This window comes from Urocitellus parryii, chromosome 11, assembly GCF_045843805.1.
Source record: "Urocitellus parryii isolate mUroPar1 chromosome 11, mUroPar1.hap1, whole genome shotgun sequence".
In the NCBI taxonomy this organism is placed as follows: Eukaryota; Metazoa; Chordata; class Mammalia; order Rodentia; family Sciuridae; genus Urocitellus; species Urocitellus parryii.
Genome location: NC_135541.1, coordinates 14,881,958 through 14,899,805, shown reverse-complemented (window position 1 = coordinate 14,899,805; position 17,848 = coordinate 14,881,958). Strand labels below are relative to the sequence as shown.

Here is a 17,848-nt window from a genome sequence, read left to right as displayed (position 1 = left end):
CCCCGCCGTGGCCTGGCCTGTGGCCTGGCCTTCTCCCTCGGGCTGCAGTTCCCAGGGGTCCTCAGTATGGGAGGCTCGCTGGTCATGCTCCCTTCTGTAGAAGGGGCCAGCAGCTTCTGCTGGGCAGCCTCGAGGGTATCAGTGGGCTCTGCCTCTCCTGGGCAGACCATGGCTCAAGCATGGCCCGCGCTCCTGTGTTTCTGGAAATGTGAACTGGGCACAGACACCAAGGTGGTCACTGAGGAAGGCTAGGAGTCATGTGGAATTAGAGGGCGAGTGTGCTAACTGGGAATCCTGGACACACGCACACACGCACAGGCGTGTACCACACAACACTTGCATAGGCACGTACACATGCGCACAGGCGTGTGCACACATGCATGGCAGAGGTGCACAAAGCATGGGTGTACGAGCCCCATACCTGTCCACAGGGCTACAGTTTCACACCTGCTCCAGGGAGGGGGGAGGGAGGTGGGGAGGGAAGTGGGCGGGGCTTAGGGACAGACCTGGGACAGGTGGTGTACCTGGGAGGTGACCCCAGGAAGCACAGGAAGGGAGGGGATGGAGAACGAATGAGGGGTACATTAATGAGAAGAAGGGCCCTGTGGACCACCGAGGCTCAGTGCACGGGAACCCCCAGAAACCCTACCATTGGAGAGGAGCCTGGGACTTGTCCATGGGCACCCATCCCCCACGGGCTGCAGGCCCCGTCCAGGGGCCCTAACGCTTCCTCTCCCCTCACTGCACCTGCCATGGGGGGGGCAGTGCCCTGTGCCCTCAGGGGAGCCCCTCAAGCTGTCAGCCTGCTCCAAACCACAGCTGCTTGTGAACACAGGGTCTGGGGGCTCTGCAGGGCACCCGGAGACTGTTAAGCACCAGTCTGTGCTGTAATCAGAGCTGAACTTGACAGCACCACAGCAGCCCAGCAGCAAGGGGAACAGGAAAGGATGAGACCAGAACCCGGGGGGCCAGGCAGGAGGCTACTGCACAGCCCGGGCCCAAGAGGAGGGGAGGTCCTGAGCTGGGCGAGGGAGGGGGGCACAGAATCCAGAGAGACTCTGCATCAGTCCACCAGGTACTGTAGCAGGTATAGCCCAGGACAGAGCAGGCAGGGCCCACAGAGGAGGCAGCTGGACCTGGAGACACCCACCTCCTGCCCTGTCCCTGCTGTGGACAGTGCCAGTGAGGGAGACTTACCTGGAGGTTAAGTGCGATGCTGACCACGAGGTGCCCAAAAATCGCCAAGAGGGCGCCAATCAGGTTTTCCTGGAAGGAAAGTTCACAAAGCAGACATGCGTCACGGCCAAGCCAGGGGACCCCAGGAAATACCTGATGCTCAACTATTTGCTGTCCCCATAGAAAACCAGAAAAACAACATCCAGCCTGAACTGGGTATCCCAGGAAACTCTACCCTTTGGCCGTGTGGTCACAACGACCAGATAAGGCCTAGCCTGCCCTGCTCCTCCCTGAGAGGCACTGGCTGGTCACCATCTTGCGCAGAAAAGCCATGCTTGGAAATCAGCATTTACAGGAGAAACACGGGTCTGGGTCCTGTCATCTTACTGAGAGCCTTCATGCTGCCAGAAGTACCCAAAGAGACCCGGTTAACTGGCTCGAGGCCTAGGGCCTTTCAATCATTTAATCTACAAAATGTTAATTTAGATCATCTTATGAATAAGCTTCAGAATCCTCCGCATGGTATTTTTTAAACGTGACTATCAAATGTATGTTCCTTGTTGAATAATTAGGAAATACTGATTTGTAAAAAGAACACCACAACAGAAAAGCCACCTGTAACTCGCTAACCCCGAGATAATCACTACAAACATTGTGGTTCTCATTCCCGTAAGCTTTTTTCTGTCTACAAGTTTAGATGTCAATGGAAATTGTTGCTTTACTTTATGAAATGACTACCTGTTTTATACAACCTGGTTTGTTTTTTTGGAACTCAACATATTGTGAACACATTTCCCTGACAGCCATGTTTAATTTATTGTTTTAAATAAGGGCCAAATAGTTCATGTGCTATATTTTACATCATTACTATGATTGGACATTTGGGCCATTTTTCTGCAGTACTGGGGACTGAGCCTAGGGGCACTCTACCTCTGAGCCACACCCCCAGCCCTTTTTATTTTCTATTTTGAGACAGGGTCTCACTGCCCAGGCTGGCCTCAAACTGGTGATCCTCCCTCCTCAGCCTCCTGTGTTGCTGGGATCATAGGTGGATGCCCTGCTCCATTTCCTTCAGAAAAATTTTGCTGTGATTGAATATTCTAGTCTGAAAGTTTGTGCATCTGTGTAGATTAGGCCCTTGGGATAAATTCTTTCTTTCTTTTTTCTTTTTTGCAGTTCTGAGAGTGCATTCAGGGCCAGGTCCTGCTGGGCAAGAGCGTTACCATGAAGCCACACCTCCAATCCCCTTAGGGTAAATGCTTAGGAACCCAATGGCTCTTAAGGTGCACTTAGGTTAGCATTTCAGCCACACCCTATTATGTCCCCAATATACCCAGCAGAAGTACTCCACCCCTAACACTAAAGAAATGCTTTATTTTGGCAAAACAGTCATCCACCCTTCCCTGGATGCTGCTTTCCTTCTCGCCTCTGCTCCTGTCTCTCATCCCCGACTCTCTTCCCTGGGAGTCTACCCTACCTCTAAGGCCTGGCCCCAGGATCAGCACAGCTCTGGCGCAGTGTCCAGTCTACCTGGAGAGAGAATCAGCGATCGCCCCAGCGTGGCCAGAGCTGGCCGAGGCTCCTTCTCAGGAAAGGTCACCAGTGAGGGATGAAGTCACCCTCCCTCCCTCTTTCCCCCACTGGAACACTCAGTACTGACACTGAGGAGGTCTTCCAGGGAGGGGGCAGCCGGCACAGGCAGAGGGTCTGCCTAGGTCCCCAGGCACAGCTGTCTTTAACTTCTACCCAGCAAGGCGCAGGGCGCAGCACAGGGAAGGAGGCCGAGCTGGGAGCAGGTACTGGGGTGCTGGTCCCAAATGCTGCCACTTCACAGCCACCTTGGACAAGTCCCTCCTCTGGGTCAGTTTGTGTGTCCCCCATCTGGAAAAGTGAGTGCTGGCCCAGATGACGGCTAAGAGCTCCTCCAGCCCTGCCCCAAGCTGGGTGGGTGGCCAACAGAAACCAGAGGACCCATCAGGCCAGCGTAAAGCTGGTTCTGACTTCACATTCAGCCAGAAGGATCCGCTGACTGTGGGCAGAAACCCTGTCCTTGCTGCAGTCAGAAGACAACAGAGCTGAAGGGTCAAGGGAGACCTACCAAGCCAGGGCTTCCCTACCTGGGCTCCCCGAGACTGTGTGAATCATCCTTGAAGAAAAGGAGACAGTGAAACACCATACCCCTGAGTGCCCCCTTTCAGTTCCCCAAAACCTAGCCAAGTAAGGGAACAATGACAGATAGCTTGGGAAGGTTCAGGTACAGAATATTCTTTTTGGAGGGGGTACCGGGGATCGAACCCAGGGGCACTCAATCACCGAGCTACATCCCAGACCTTTTTATTTAGACCCAGGGTCTCGCTGAGTTGCTTAGTGCCTCACTTTTGCTGAAGCTGGCTTTGAACCTGTGCTCTTCCTGCCACAGCCTCCCGGGCGGCTGGGATTACAGGGGTGCGCCACTGCTCCCAGCAGATACCTATGACCTTGCAGCACACTGGCTTCCTCTTACACTCACTGGGGGCCAGGGCAGTCAGTGGAAAGCTACCTTCTTACACGTACAGCAGGACAGTTGCTCCAGATGCTGGTCAGACAAGCTAAGCAAGCTAATGCTGATGATGTCACTGCTTCTGCAGCTCCACATAGGAAAGTCCTCTCTCAGGGGCCACCCGGGCAGAACCGAGGGAACTGTGGAGAGGATGCATGTCACGCTTCCAGCTGGCTTCCCCTGAACAGGAGGCACGAGGGACAGAGGCGCTGTCAGCCTGGCGCCACAGGACCCCTCTTGGAGCAGTCCCTGATCTCCTGTAAGCTGTCCCCAATAAATCATCCGTCTCCCACGCCGTCTCCGGGCACTCCTGTTGGCCTCTCTGCAACCTGTCCCACTGTCCCGTGTTAATAAGGGTCAAAGGCAGAACCCACGGTGTGGCTGAACAAGCTCAGGCAACGCTGTGTCCCCATGGCTGCCTGGAGCCCGCGGGCACACCTTGGCGAAGCTCAGGGGACTTTCTCCGAGTCTAACTCAGGCCCCCCTGGCTTATTCAGCTCTGGGACACACCGGTCACTGGCTCTGTAGTAGACACTTAGGACTCTCGCTGGCCTAACATCATCACCTTCCTTGTCTTCTGGTAAGAGCACCCCAGTTCTGCTGTGGAGGACTTCTCCCCGACACCCCCCACGGGCAGTCTTGTGGGGACTGTCATTCAAAGTGCTCCATCCTGGACAAGGACGGGCCTATGAGCCAAGCTTGACCCAAGTCAGCAGGTCAGGACTCTCTCTAGGGACCAAATCGTGGACTGGGACACACAAAGGCTTCCACCTATGGCCAGGCCTGGAGGGACCCTCAGCTCCTGTCCCACAGACCCCCGGAGCCATCCTGGTTCCTGCCCTTCACTCTCTTTTGCTGAAGAGCTGGTTTCAGTTATTTGCAACCAAAGAGCCTAAGGGAACCGACGCTTGCTGGAAACGGGCTTCAGGACTCTGCTTATCACTGATCCGACTTCCCACGAGCAGGACTGCTATTTTACTACTCTTCTCTCTATGCCTGTGTCTCCCTGTTCCTCAGTTTCTCCATTACTGCCTCCCTTGATTATACAGCTGTATTTTCCAGTGGAACAGGTAATTGAATCCAGGGGTGCTCTTCCACTGAGCTACATCCTTAGCCCTTTCTATTTTATTTCTAGACAGGGTTTCACTAAGTTCATGAGGATGACTTTGCACTTGTAATCCTCCTGCCTCAGTCTCCTGAGTCACTGGGATTACAGGCCACCGTGCCGGCCCCTTATTTTTTCTTTTACTATTTATTTTTTAGTTATTTTCTTAGTGACTGTGCTGAAGATTACAATGAGCATCTTAATTTTTTTTAAACAATTCAGCTTAGATTAATACCAATTGAAGCAGCATACAGAACTTTGCCTATACAGCTCCATTTCTCACCCCCCATTATGCTATTATTGTCACATATTTCTTCATTACCTTTTTAAAAGGTAACCACCTTACAGGAGTGGACAGAATTCTGCAACCCTGTCACTTTAAAACGATATCCAATTGGAGTCCTTGTTGATTAACAGAAGGAACTTTGTTTTTGTGGTACCACTGGTTGAATCCCGGGGGAGCTTAACCACTGAGCCACATCCTTAGCTCTTTTTATATTTTATTTATTTTAGGGGTACTGGGGATTGAACTCAGCACTCAATCACTGAGCCACATCCCCAGCCCTATTTTGTATTTTATTTAGAGACAGGGTCTCACTGAGTTGCTTAACACCTCGATTTTTTGCTGAGGCTGGCTTGGAGCTCGCGATCCTCCTGCCTCAGCCTTGCAAGCCTCTGGGATCACAGGCATGCGTCACAACGCCTGGCTTTATATTTTACTTTGAGACAGGGTCAATCTAGGTTGCTTAGGGCCTCACTAAGTTGTGGAGGCTGGCTTTGAACTTGCGATCCTCCTACCTCAGCTCCCGAGGCACTGGGATTACAGGTGTGTGCTCACGCCCTGGTGAGGAAATTGGTGTATGTTCCCTAAGTGGCCTAATCTTTGCACAAATAAATGGTGGTAAAGGTGAATGTGGCCCGTGTCACAAGACAGTTCCAATGAAGAGGAGGATTTCAAAGAAGGAATCCACTCTGGGCACAAAGTCTAACTCCCTGGCTCTGGGTCATGTGGCAGAGGCAGCATTGAAAGGGCTTTGATTAAAATAAAATGCAGGCGCTAAGATTTCCATCCTGGTGACTTCACGTGCTTGGCTGCTCCTTTCTCCAGCCACGTGGCACCTGGCCCGAGACAGAGCGTCTCAAACACACAGTCCACCATTCGTGGACTGGAGACAGCAGCAGAAGTCCACCTGCAGGGCTCCGGGCATTCCCAGGAAGTGCTCCAGCACAGCCCAGGGCAGCTCTGAGGTCAGAAAGATCCTGCCTTGAATCCTACCTCGGTCACTCCTGGCAGTGTGACTGGCCTCCCCTGAACACGTCTCCTAGCTGTCAAGTGGGGTTATTAAGAGTCCCGACTCCCAGGGCTGTTGCAAGAACAAACAGGACAAGCCCATGAACACAACCTAGCACAATTCCTGGCACACACTGTCGGGTTCCTGTAAACAGACTTCTTCACGGCAGGACTCCCTGGGGCCCTCGATGGCATTGACCATCAGCCAACACAGGACGCCTGAGGCCCTCCCAGGAGCCGGCACGTGCTAGCGGGAGGTGGTCGGGACTAGCAAGGAGAGCTCCGATTTTGGCAACTGGCAGACCAGGCTTCTTGTAAAATGATGACGACGATGGTAATGACAGACAGCAACACTTACTGGGCACTTGGTACACATCACCTCAGTCAATCCTCACGGCCACTTACTGCCACCTCATTCCACAGGGAAGAAACAGACGGGGCGGGAGGAGTAGCTGGTAAGCGGACGCTGCACGATGGGACCCGGGTGGTCTGACCCCAGGGCCTGGCTCTGAACTATCAAGTCACACCGGGTAACACAGAAGCTGTGGAACTGAGCCTAGTGCCTCAATAAACAGCAGGGAAGATCGGGGCTGGTCCTGAGCCCAGTCTCCCAGGCTCGGCCGACAATTGCACCACCTGCCAGAGACGAGCACGAGCAGGTGGCGGGCAGCGAAGGGAGGGAGGGCAGATTCCAGGTGCTACCGTTGGGGCCCACTGTGTGCCAGGCACCGACCGCAAACGTCACGCCCTGTCCCCGTCCTCATGCAGTGTATATTAAATAGCTGATTATTTAATCTCACTGCGAGCAGAGCCACCTGGGAGCTTACAGGCACAGGGTGCTCTAGGAATGCGGGCTGACCTGGTGTCTGGGAGGGTGCTGCTGGGGTCCAGGGAGGTGGGGGCGGGTGGGGTAAGCCGTTCCTCAACCCGTGGGAGGCTCCTGAGTGGGAAATGAGAACAGGACCTTTGAGGACCAGAAAGGTGGCCAGTGTGAGGGGACAAGACCCAGGAAAATGGGCTCCAGGGCACTGAGAGGCGAGGCAGGATCCAGGGAGGATGAAGGGACGCCAGAGTGTCCAGGGAGGACGAAGGGACGCCAGAGTGTCCAGGGAGGACGTTGGAGGTGGGCCTGTCGCCAGGGGGGCTTCCACTCTCCCATCTCCACGAGTCCGACAAGTCAACTTCCTTACGTCTCACTTCCCGCAGACCTTTCTGGTCACACAGGCTAACCAAGGTGCCTCAAGCCAAGAAAGTCACTGACTTAACTGGTAATGCTTTTTTTTTTTTTTTTTTTTGGTGCTGGGGATGCCTTGTGCATGCAAGGTGAGCACTCTACCAGCTGAGCTATGTCCCCAGCCCTGGGAATGCCTTTTTGATAAATTTCACAGAAATGGTGAAAGAAAAATCAAATAAATTAGGTATGTCCAGTACTTTGCTTTGAACAAAAATCAAGGAGGCCAAGGAGGCCCTAATCCTACTTTTAGCTGGCTGGCTGATAAGGTGGTTTATCACTGTGATTTTTTTTTTTTCCCACAGAACTTGGAAGGAGTTCAAAGAATTCAGCAATGCAGCTACAATGACACTCTTCCATTGCAGGGACTTACAGCAGTGTGAGAGGACCTATTAGTACTTCCAGCCACAGAAACCAAACGGGTGATAGAACGGACACCGAGTTCTACCCCCTTCTAGCAACCTGTGCTGGTCTTGAACACAGGAATTGAATTTTTAAAATGAAGAGCCTCATTCTTTTCATTCAAATACTCAATTCTAACACACTGTTAGTTTTGGTTCAAAATTATCATAAAACTTTATATTCCATTAATCAATTGCTTACATCCAGATGGGGCAAGAAAGAGGATCTTTTGACTGAATCAACCCTTATGAACCTCAAATCCAAGGAAAAAAAATTTTTTTTATACCAGGAATTGAATCCAGAGTCACTTAACTACTGAGCCACACAGCAGTTACTGAGCCTAGCCCTTTTTAATATTTTGTTTAGAAACAGGGTCTTGCTGATTTGCTTAGGGCCTCGATGAGTTGCTGAGGCTGGCTTTGAACTGGAGATCCTCTTGCCTCAGCCTCCCTAGCTGCTGAAGGAAATTTTAAAAAATGAAATTGATGAAATACTCTACTTTTTTCCTTATGGCAAGTGTTAAAAATCATTCTTAATTGGAAAGTCATTAGGCTAAGCCAGCTCCAGCACCTTGGGATCCTACATAAGAAAACCAAAGTAAAATGAAACTTAATTCCACCAATCAGAAGTAGTGAATCACTTCTAACTAGAGGCCAACTGCCATGCAGGGCCCTTTAGGTGGTTTCTTTACTTCGCTTCTGCATTCAACCCACAAACCCACTGTTCCTGCTACCTCCCCGGAGCTCTCTGAACCCCTTCTGGTTCCGAGTGCTGCCCCACGCATGAAGCACTCCTTGCTCAGATAAACCCTCCTAAATTTAACTTGTCTGAAGTTTGATGGGGGCCCATAAAACTTTAAAAGATAGAATTTTGGGATAAAATTCTGTGAGGGAAATACCAGGGGAATACAAATTCAAGGAGAAAAAAAGAATGAGGTTAAATTTCCCAGGAGCTGAGGAGATGGTTTAGGTGGTTTTCAGAAGGCTGGTGCTGGGCACGGAAGGGGTAACCGTGTTTAAAGATGCCAGTATTTACCTACTCTGCAAATGTTTTAAATTGCCATGAAAAATTCTAGATGGCAACTAAAAGCTTTATCAGGAAACAGGTGGCATTTCTTTACAGGGTCACATTTGAGGACCTCAGGGAAGCCCTCCGTCCCCTGTGGTCCTGATGGAGGACGCAGGGCAAAGCCCAGCCACCTGGAAGGAACTTCCACCGCGGACCTGTGGCCTGTGCCAGGAGCAGGGGCTGTGGCTACGGGGCGCTGGGGCCAGCCCTAGCACTGAGCTCCTGGGGCAGGAGGTGACCAAAGAACTCTGCTTCCAGTTCCACGGACATGTCCGGCTGGCAGCGGCCTTTGTGGGGGACAACGGAGAACCAACAGGCTCCGGGAGTGAGGGGAGCCATGGGGCTCGCAGGGCAGCGGCTACAGGGCTCCTCCCTGGGGCCTGGCTTCCTCCTCCTCTGCCGGTGGCAGGACGGGGACTGTCCTCCCTCTGGGCTGCCTCGGGGACCTCCTGAGGTGATCTGAAGACAGGCCTGACTTCAGCTCTGAGGATGAGGGTGACCACATAAAAACGCCCATCTTTGGCCACCTCTGACCTCCAAAAAGGGTTCCACCTGGAACTGACTGATGGCCAGTTTACGTTCTGCTCAGACAGTCCGTGCCCCCCTCCGACGCCATGCCCGCTCCTCCAGGAGGCCGGCCAAGCAGGTGCCCTCGACACGCCACCGATGGAGGAGAGCTGAGCAAGGGAAGGGGCCCCTTGCCTCAGAGACATGGCAGTGCCATTTCACAGAGGGCACTGGTGACGGGTGGACTCGAAATGGAAACTTCACAGTGCATGAGGAGAAGCCAATCTAGAGCCAAACGTTCCCAGTCAAATGGCTGCCAGGGTGATGACGGCTGGTATGCACAGAGCGCTCAGAGACGGGCCGGCACAAAGCCTCTCTGGGCACCTCTGGGCCACTCACAACCCTGTGAGGTGGTACAATTCCAATTCCTGTATATATTTTTGATATTGGACCTTCCTGTGTTGCCTTGGCTGGCCTCAAACTCCTGGGCTCAAGCGATCCTCCTGCCTGAGCCTCCTGAGTGGCGGGCACAAGGAGGTCCCCCACTGTGCCCAGTTGTGCTCCTGTTCTGAGCACACACAGGGGAGGGGGCTCACAGAGGACAAAGTAAGCCTCAGAGAAGTGAAATAACTTAAGGAGGGTAAGGACAGGAGGACCTGAACCTGCAAGTCTGACTTCTGGCCTCCTGGTGACGATGCTGCCTCCTGTCTCCATGGTGCTGAGGGACTTTTCAGAGGGGACAAAGCAAACTAGGAAAGACGTAACCCCACTCGTAGGCGCCATGCTCTCACCAATGACACGGGCAGGGGAGGTTTCTTTTAAAAGCCATTTCCACAGCATTAAACTAGGCAGGGACAGCTGTGACCGGTGACAGACATAACTCATGGCTTCCGTGCAGGCCTCTCCAAGGGCCTCATCAAGGCTCATTATGCCCCCAAACCTTTGTGAAGTGGTGACTGGTTCCCTTTTATGAGCATTTAAAGTCTGGCAAAGAAGGCGCCACCGCCCAGGGTCACACGGGTTGCACACACACCTATCAGCCACCCTCCAGGGCCCGGCGCAGGGTAATTGGAAGTTCAGGAGAATCCCGCCAGCAAATTTGTTCTACAAGCCTCAGAGCCTGAAACCATGAGACTGGCAGTTCTGGGGACAGCAAGGGAAGGACAGGGCGGCCCTGGAGAGCTTCCTCCGGGGGACCTGCTGGCCTCCTGGCTTGCCCAGGGTAACTCTGTTCTCACGGAGGTCACTTGAGGTGGGAGGCGCTGGTGAGCCAACCCAGAACCTGAATTTGACCCTGGAGTCAGGATTCCACCTTGGAGTCAGGGCTCTCTTAGGAAAAGGTGCAGACAGGAATAAGCAGGTCCCAGCCAGGGGGCTGGGTGGGGAGAACCGCCTCTTAGGGAACACAGGTCAGTGTCTTCACCTGGGACGTCTCTGTCCCTGACATTGTCCCTGCCATCCAGGTGGGCAGATGTTCTGAGGAAACACCTGATCCAGTTCCTGACCATGGCTCAGTTTTCCTGGGAAGAGGCAGAGCTCAGTCCAAACTGTCCATCCAGGTGGGAGCAGACGCCGTGCCCCGCATGAGGGTTGATAGTTGAGGAGGCTCAGGACCAGGCCAAAGTGGCGATGGAGCCTGCGGCAGGCCAGGCTGAGCATGGCTCCTCCCATACCACTCTGGCCCACTGTGTTCCACTGGCCGGGCAGTGAGGCCTCCCACCTCCTGGGATCCCCATATTTAGGGTAACTGTACATGGCCGCACGGGACACCTGGGGAAGGCAAGGGCTCTATTCAGTACCTGGGCATGAAGCACATGCCGGATTTAGAGTCACTCCACTCATATAATCCGAACCCTCCCAGGACTATGTCATGTGAGCAGGGCCCGGGTGGCCACGTCACATGATATGGCCAATACTGACACAAGCCTTTATCATCACTACTAACAACTCCAAGGGCCCTTCTGGCTCTGATATTTTCTTACCAGAGAATGGATCTTTGACCACCTATAACTCTGCAAGAATAAACTGTCCTCAGGAAGGCAGCCCAAAGTCGGAGAGAGCAAACCTGGTGTGGACACTGGATTCCAAGTGGAGCCTCAGCTCTCAGCTGCACTGCGCCGTCTGCCACCAAGAGCCTCCATTTAAACACGGCAGCGACAAGACCAGTCCTCACCTGCAGTTTACACTGACCTCCCACAACACCTTGGGCTTTGAAGCGGAGTCTGGTGAGTACACAGTCCTGCACCCTGGCTTGGCCCGAGGCAGCTGGTATCCAAATGCATGGGGCCCCCAGGTCTGGCTCAACAGACCCAGCCACACCTGCACGCTGGCTTCAGGCCACCTCTCTGATGCTTACCTTCTCTGGCAGGTGAGTCATTACCTTCCCTGAGGTTGTCATTTCCACATTTAATCACTAATGTCAGGGAGTGGGAAGGGTCTCACAGAGCGCCTGGCACAACGTGAGCAGCATAGAGTAGCAGCTGGGACCAAGGACCTCGGCAGTGCAGAGACTTGATTTGACCCCAGCTTTACTACCTGTTGACTGTGTGGCCTCAGGCAAGTTAATTGGCCTCTCAGTGCCAGTTTCCTCGCATGTAAAATGGGGGTCTCCTCGAGGGGCTTCTGAGAGGATGAGTGCCATCACATAGCAGTCAACACTTGGCAGATGTTCACTAGTGTTGTTATGGCAGCAATTATTAGTTGGCTCTGGGTAAAGGGCCTGTATTTTCCTGCCGAGAAGCCTGAGAAGGTCTTCGTGGAAGAAGTGATCAATCCTGCAGCAGAGCTGGAAGGACGGTGGGGTTTGCCGCAGAAGCAGGGAATGGCACAGGCCACCCGTTCCCAGCCCTCACCGCCACCCTGCAGGATGGGTTTGAAACTGGCCTGCAGAGGCTGACGGACGCTCCCAGTCGGCATGGCAGAGAGCAACGGGGCCGGGATCTGAGACCAGGTCTTGGAGAGTCCAAGGTCCATGCTCTCGACACCTGCCGGAGCTCTCTTTTTTGCCAAATTCTGCCTTGAAGGAGAGGTACTGGTGTTAAGTATCTCCACCCTCCCCTTCCCCCGGATTCCCCCAGGGAAGCTGCCCCTCCGCTGACCATGTAGCTCAGGTTCCCCCAGCACCTGGCGGACACAGCAGGGGTACAGCCACTACCTACTAGAAACTGAGGCCTGTGCTTCCAGGCAGAGAATGTGTGGGGACCTGCTGGGACAGACTCCCTCCTGGCTCTAGCACCCTCCTTCACAGCCAGAATCCAGGCCCTGCTGGGCAGGGTGGAGGGCAGGGCTTCGTCCACCAGTCAGGCTAGACTTGGGGCCACTCACTGCTTCCCTGTCCCAAGGGAAGTGCCTGGAGGGCGGCCTTCCCAGCCCACATAGCCCTCTTCTCAGAGCTGCCCCGGAAACCATGCTGCTTGGATGGTCAGGGCCTGGCCAGCCCCTCCCCCAAAGGACACTGACTGGACAAGGGTGGGCAGCGGGCCCCCCTAGGCGTCAGCCTTCCCTCTTCTGAAGCAGCCCTTCCAGACCCCTCTGCCCTTCCTGCTCCGAGTGCGGAGCCACGCCACAGCCTTACGGTAATTCCCCCTTTGCCTGAGCTTTCCTGAAATGAGTTATAAAATTTTATTTTATTCCTGGCAAATAAGATAGCCTGGGTAAAATCAAGGAGGAAGGAGAGCTTCCCCTTCAAGCCCTTCCCCGCTCCCCAGGCAGAGCTAACCACACCTCCCGACTCTGCCTTCCCCTTCCTCCTCCCCGTGACCATGACCTTTCTGAGCTAAGTGCCTCCCTCTGCCTATCGTGCCCATCGCAGGGTCAGGACTGGTCCACTCAGGGGGCTGGGGGGCGAGGCCACCACACTGCTGATGAGGTCACAGATCTTCTGAGGTCCCTTGTCTAGGAAGAAGCAGGATCAGGATGTGAACCCAGATCTTCTTCCCCTGACCCCACCTGGTATTTCCCTGGGCTCAAAACCAGCTGTTCCCATGCCCACCTCAGTCTCCGCCCCTTGGCAGTCACCATGACTGATTTCCCTCTGCTCTGGCATGAAGATGTTCCATAAGAAGGGATGGAACAGAATTTGTGATCACAACGGCATGGACCAGGAATCTCCTCGGGAGCCGCTCTGTTGTCCTAGACTCTGGCTTTTTGGTGCTCCTTCCTCACCAATCATACCAACTTCTGATTTTCTGGATTCCTGACACCCTGGCAGTCAGCCTTGCTGATGGGGGAGACACCCCACCTCCCAAGCCAGCCAATTCTCAGCCCAGCACAGGAGGCCCCTCCTGCGTGCTGACTGGCCAACCCAGAGCCCACCCCCGCCAGCTCCTGGGTCAAACCCTCATCAGGTCAGTATCCCCCTGCCCCAAATCCACCTGGGCACCAGACACCTGAGGAGAGTCCCCAGGTCCCAAAGTCTCTGGACATTTTTCAAGTTAGCCAGGATGTCCACGTCATGCCGCCCTGCCCTGCCTTCCCTGGGACATCACAACGAAGGCACTGGGCAGGGCCTTCCCTCGCCATCTGTGCCCCCGAGACCGATCCTGATCCTGGTGCTTCCCCTCGTGGCTTCCCCCGTGCCCCCCCCCCGCCCCCCGTGGCCCCTTCTCTTGGGGTACAATCTCCTTTCGATGGCACCAGCCTCTCTACAATGTCATTATAAAGTGAGGCCCAGGCCTGATCCAGAGAGAACAGCTTCTATCAGGACACTGACCGCTATTAATTAAGACTCTGAAAACCAAAAAGCACAGGGACAGGTCCTGCTCTTCCCAGATCGAGGCCTGGTGTCGGCAGCACTAGGGCCGGGCCCATCCAGGAACTCCTCCACTGTGCCTTTGGACTTGAAGGGAGGGTGGTTGGTTACTCCTGGGCAGGGAAGTGGCTGGGAGAGGAACAAGGAAATTTTTGGTACTATAATGCTCTTGATCTGCAGGCTGGTCCCGTGTGCCCTCTCTCTGTTAAAATCTCGCATCTAGTGCTACGATTTATACGCTTCTCTGTATATATAAGAGCATTTGTCTCGCAAGTGCAAGACCCTGGGTCCAATCCCCTGTAGCACATTTAAAATAAAGGGGGGTGGAGCTGGGGCTGTAGCTCAGTTGGTAGAGTGCAATCCCCAGAACCACCAAAAACAAAAAAAAGTCTCTGGCTTTCAGCCCGAGATGATCAGTTTCTCAGGACAAGTTGGGGGTGGGGGAGGGAGCAGCTCAGATCACCTCCTCTAGAAATCCCCCACCTGGCTGATCACCCAAGTCACCTGAGGCATTTTTATAAAATGTAGACTCCAGTTTGTAGATATGCTCAGCCACGATTTGCAGCTGAGTAAAGAAGAGGGGGTGAAAGGCAGAGATGAGCCCAAGAGGGAGAAACCTGTGTATTTTAGGGCACCCCCAGGTACTTCTGGTGGCCAGCTAGGACTGGGGACAATTCATGAACTCTGCCGCTTCATTTCACAGAGACAAACCGATGTAGAGAGAGGGCCCGAGACTTGCCTGAGACCACCCACCAGTGATGACGGACTGGGCCAAGACCCTCTTCCTATCACAGCCCTAGAAGAATACGGTGGCCGTGCAGGGAGGGGAAATGACAGGCTTTCACAGAAAGAAGATCAAGGAGCAGGACGCCCACAGTGAGAAAGTGTCACCTTGGCTCAGAACAGACCCAACTCTGGAACCAGCTACACAGCTCTCCTGGGCATGACGGAGCCGGCCGGGTCCGAGTCAACCCTGGCTCTGCAGAGAGCCCAGCTCCAGGCAAATCTGATGACTTGTGTGTGCGCACAGTGTGCTCGGCTCGTCAGGCGGAATTGAGATGATAAAAGCCTTTGATTTTCCCCAGTGCCCTATTTATTCTTCCTGCCTCGTACCCTTCTTTGACACGCAGGAGTGACACAGCACATTGGAGGGGGCTCTAGCAAAGAGGGGACTCGGCCAGGAGTCGAGGCATGAAGGAGATAGTACCCTGTGGCACATGGGTGAGGAGCAGGGTGTTCTTGTTAGCCTGACCCTGTTTAAATTCTGGGCCTCACATAACCTCTCCAAAGGGGTAACAGCAAGTACGTGGCAAACCCTGGTCACTGTGCACAAGTGACTGCTCCAAGTGCTTCAACTGGCGAATTCACTTCATCCCCACTACCGCCAGGAGACAGAACTACCATTAGCCCATCTTACAGATGGGGAAAACTGTGGCTGCATTCAGTATTATTTATTGTGAAGATTATCTGAGAAAATGCATGTGAGAACCAGCAGGTACCTGGGCAGAGCATAAGGCTCAATAAACATTAGTTGTCGTGATCTAGAAGTAATAATATTCTAGTTCTGCTTCTGAACTTGCTACGTGATCTTCAGTATGTCACTTCTCATCTCTTGGCCTGAGTTTCCCAGTCCATAAAAGGAGGGGGTCTAAGTTCTTCACTGGCTCTAGGGTATTATCAGTCTCCGATTGATCCAGGAAAAAAACAAATAAAACCTAAAATCCAAGATGCTGTACTCAAAGGTATTGAGAAATGTGGATACTTGACATTAGAAACCCCTTAATTTTAAAAAGGCTCATTCCCTTTGACCTAATAATTGTACCTCTGTGGATATAAGAAAATAATGAGAAAACCTGAAATGAAACCACCATTTGACCCAGCTATCCCACGCCTCAGTTTATACCCCCAAAATTTAAAATCAGCATACTACAGTGACGCAGCCATATCAAGGTTTATAGCAGCTCAGTTCACAATAGTTAAACTATGGAACCAACCTAGATGCCCTTCAACAGATGGATGGGTAAAGAAAATGTGGTACATATACACAATGGAATATTACTCAGCCATAAAGAAGAAATTATGGCTTCTGCAGGTAAATGGAAGGAACTAGAGAATTTCATGCTAAGTGAAATAAGCCAATCCCAAAAAACCAAAAGCTGAATGTTTTCTCTGATAAGCAGATGCTGATCCATAGTGGGGTGGGGGGATAAGGAAGAAGGAAGGAACTTTGGTTTGTGTAGAAGGGAGTGAGGGGAAGGTTGGGGCTTTGGGGGATGGGAAGGACGGTAGAAGGAGAGAGACATTATCATTACACTATATAAATGTATGATTAAACTACTGGAGTGAATCTGCACCATGTATAGCCAGAGGAACGAGAAGTTGTGCTCCATTTGTGTATAATATGTCAAAATGCATTCTGCTGTCATGTATAACTAATTAGAATTTTAAAAAATAAGAAAAAAATCAAGAGATGGACTCAAAGATTTACATTCTGTGATGTGCGCCGTTTGCAGTCACCCCAGATTAGAAAGGACCTGCATATCCAACAACGGGGCGTGTTCTACAACAGCTCAACAGATTACTGGGCAATCATTCAAAAAGCACCCGTTGGCTCACTCTCATGGCTATGGGGAAATATTCTACAAGTTAGATTAAGTGAAACAACCAAGATCCAAAACCTCATGTACAACATGGCCCTGAAACTGTAATACCAGAAAAAAGACACGAAGGAGATAAGTCATGGACACCGATCGCCTGCAACTCCTGGAACACGTGATTCTTTAAAGCATGGAATCTTCTAAGTAGGAATGCACTGCCTTCCCTCTGCTTCTAAGCTGTGTCTCGACCTCCCTATTTTTATGGGTTTTAATGAGCATTTCCTTTCTCTCGGTTCCTGTTGCCCTGCCTATGTGGGGGCCGTCTGTTTCTGCCTGCCACAGGCACGTGCACCCTGGATACATCTGCCAGTCAAAGCCACGCTGTGTTGTTTTCTGGTTTGAAAAATGTAAAATTCCCAAACCAGGAGAAAAGTCCTTGCCTTGTAGGAGAAGGAAGCCTCGCCCCCGGAGGCGGCGCTGCTGGTGGGCGGGAGCTGCTGCAGCTGCAGTCCTGCGCGCTGGGCTCCGTCCATGGCGCTCTAGTGGCTCATCCTCAGGGCCCGGCCTGGAGCTGGAGTGCGGCTACGCCATCCTCCCCAAGATGCTCACCTCCTCCCGGCAGCCATCTCCTCCTCGGCCAAAAAGCACTCGAGGCTCTTCTGGCTGATCTATAGCTTTCTCTTCGGCTTCCCGGAGTGGAGAGCCAATTTCTGTCTCTCCCAAGCAGACAAGGAGGGTGCGTTTCCAATTCTTGCTGTGCTCTAGGGTGGTGGAGAGGGACATTAAAAATGCATGCAGAGCGAAACACAGTCCCTGCCTTGCTCCCTGAGAGCAGCGTCAGGACCACACTGGCCAGGAGAGGCAGGGCCATTTGAGACACTGTATCATACCTTTGGCCCCCTGAAGACTGACATTGCTCATCCACCCCAAAACTTTTCTCCTGGGTCATTGGGCAATTCTTCCCTCTCCTACTCTTCTTGCTTCCTCCTATCATACCCTAAGTTTAAACCCTCCTTTATTCCATAGGCTCTTAAGGACAGAAGTAGGATCCCCGGTGACGATCATCCCTGTTCACTTCATTGGACTGGTATTGTCAGCACTTCTCAAACTTTTCTACCAAACAGAAAAGAAAGAGAAAATATGCTAGTGTTCTGAGGACTGCGGCCGAAACCCTACCACAGT

General features: G+C 52.8%; 1 protein-coding gene across 1 annotated transcript in view; it reads right to left on the bottom strand.

Moving 5' to 3' along the window:
• The window catches only part of Nipal3 (NIPA like domain containing 3), a 40,123-nt gene extending 22,789 nt beyond the window's left edge, over positions 1-17,334 (bottom strand). The window contains exons 1-2 of the mRNA XM_026403618.2: positions 17,107-17,334; positions 1,198-1,266 (exon numbers count right to left, since the gene is read on the bottom strand). Coding sequence (XP_026259403.2) covers positions 1,198-1,266; positions 17,107-17,199 — 162 coding nt within the window. The 5' untranslated portion in view covers positions 17,200-17,334. The remainder of the gene's footprint in view (positions 1-1,197; positions 1,267-17,106) is intronic.
• Positions 17,335-17,848: the final 514 nt, after the last annotated feature.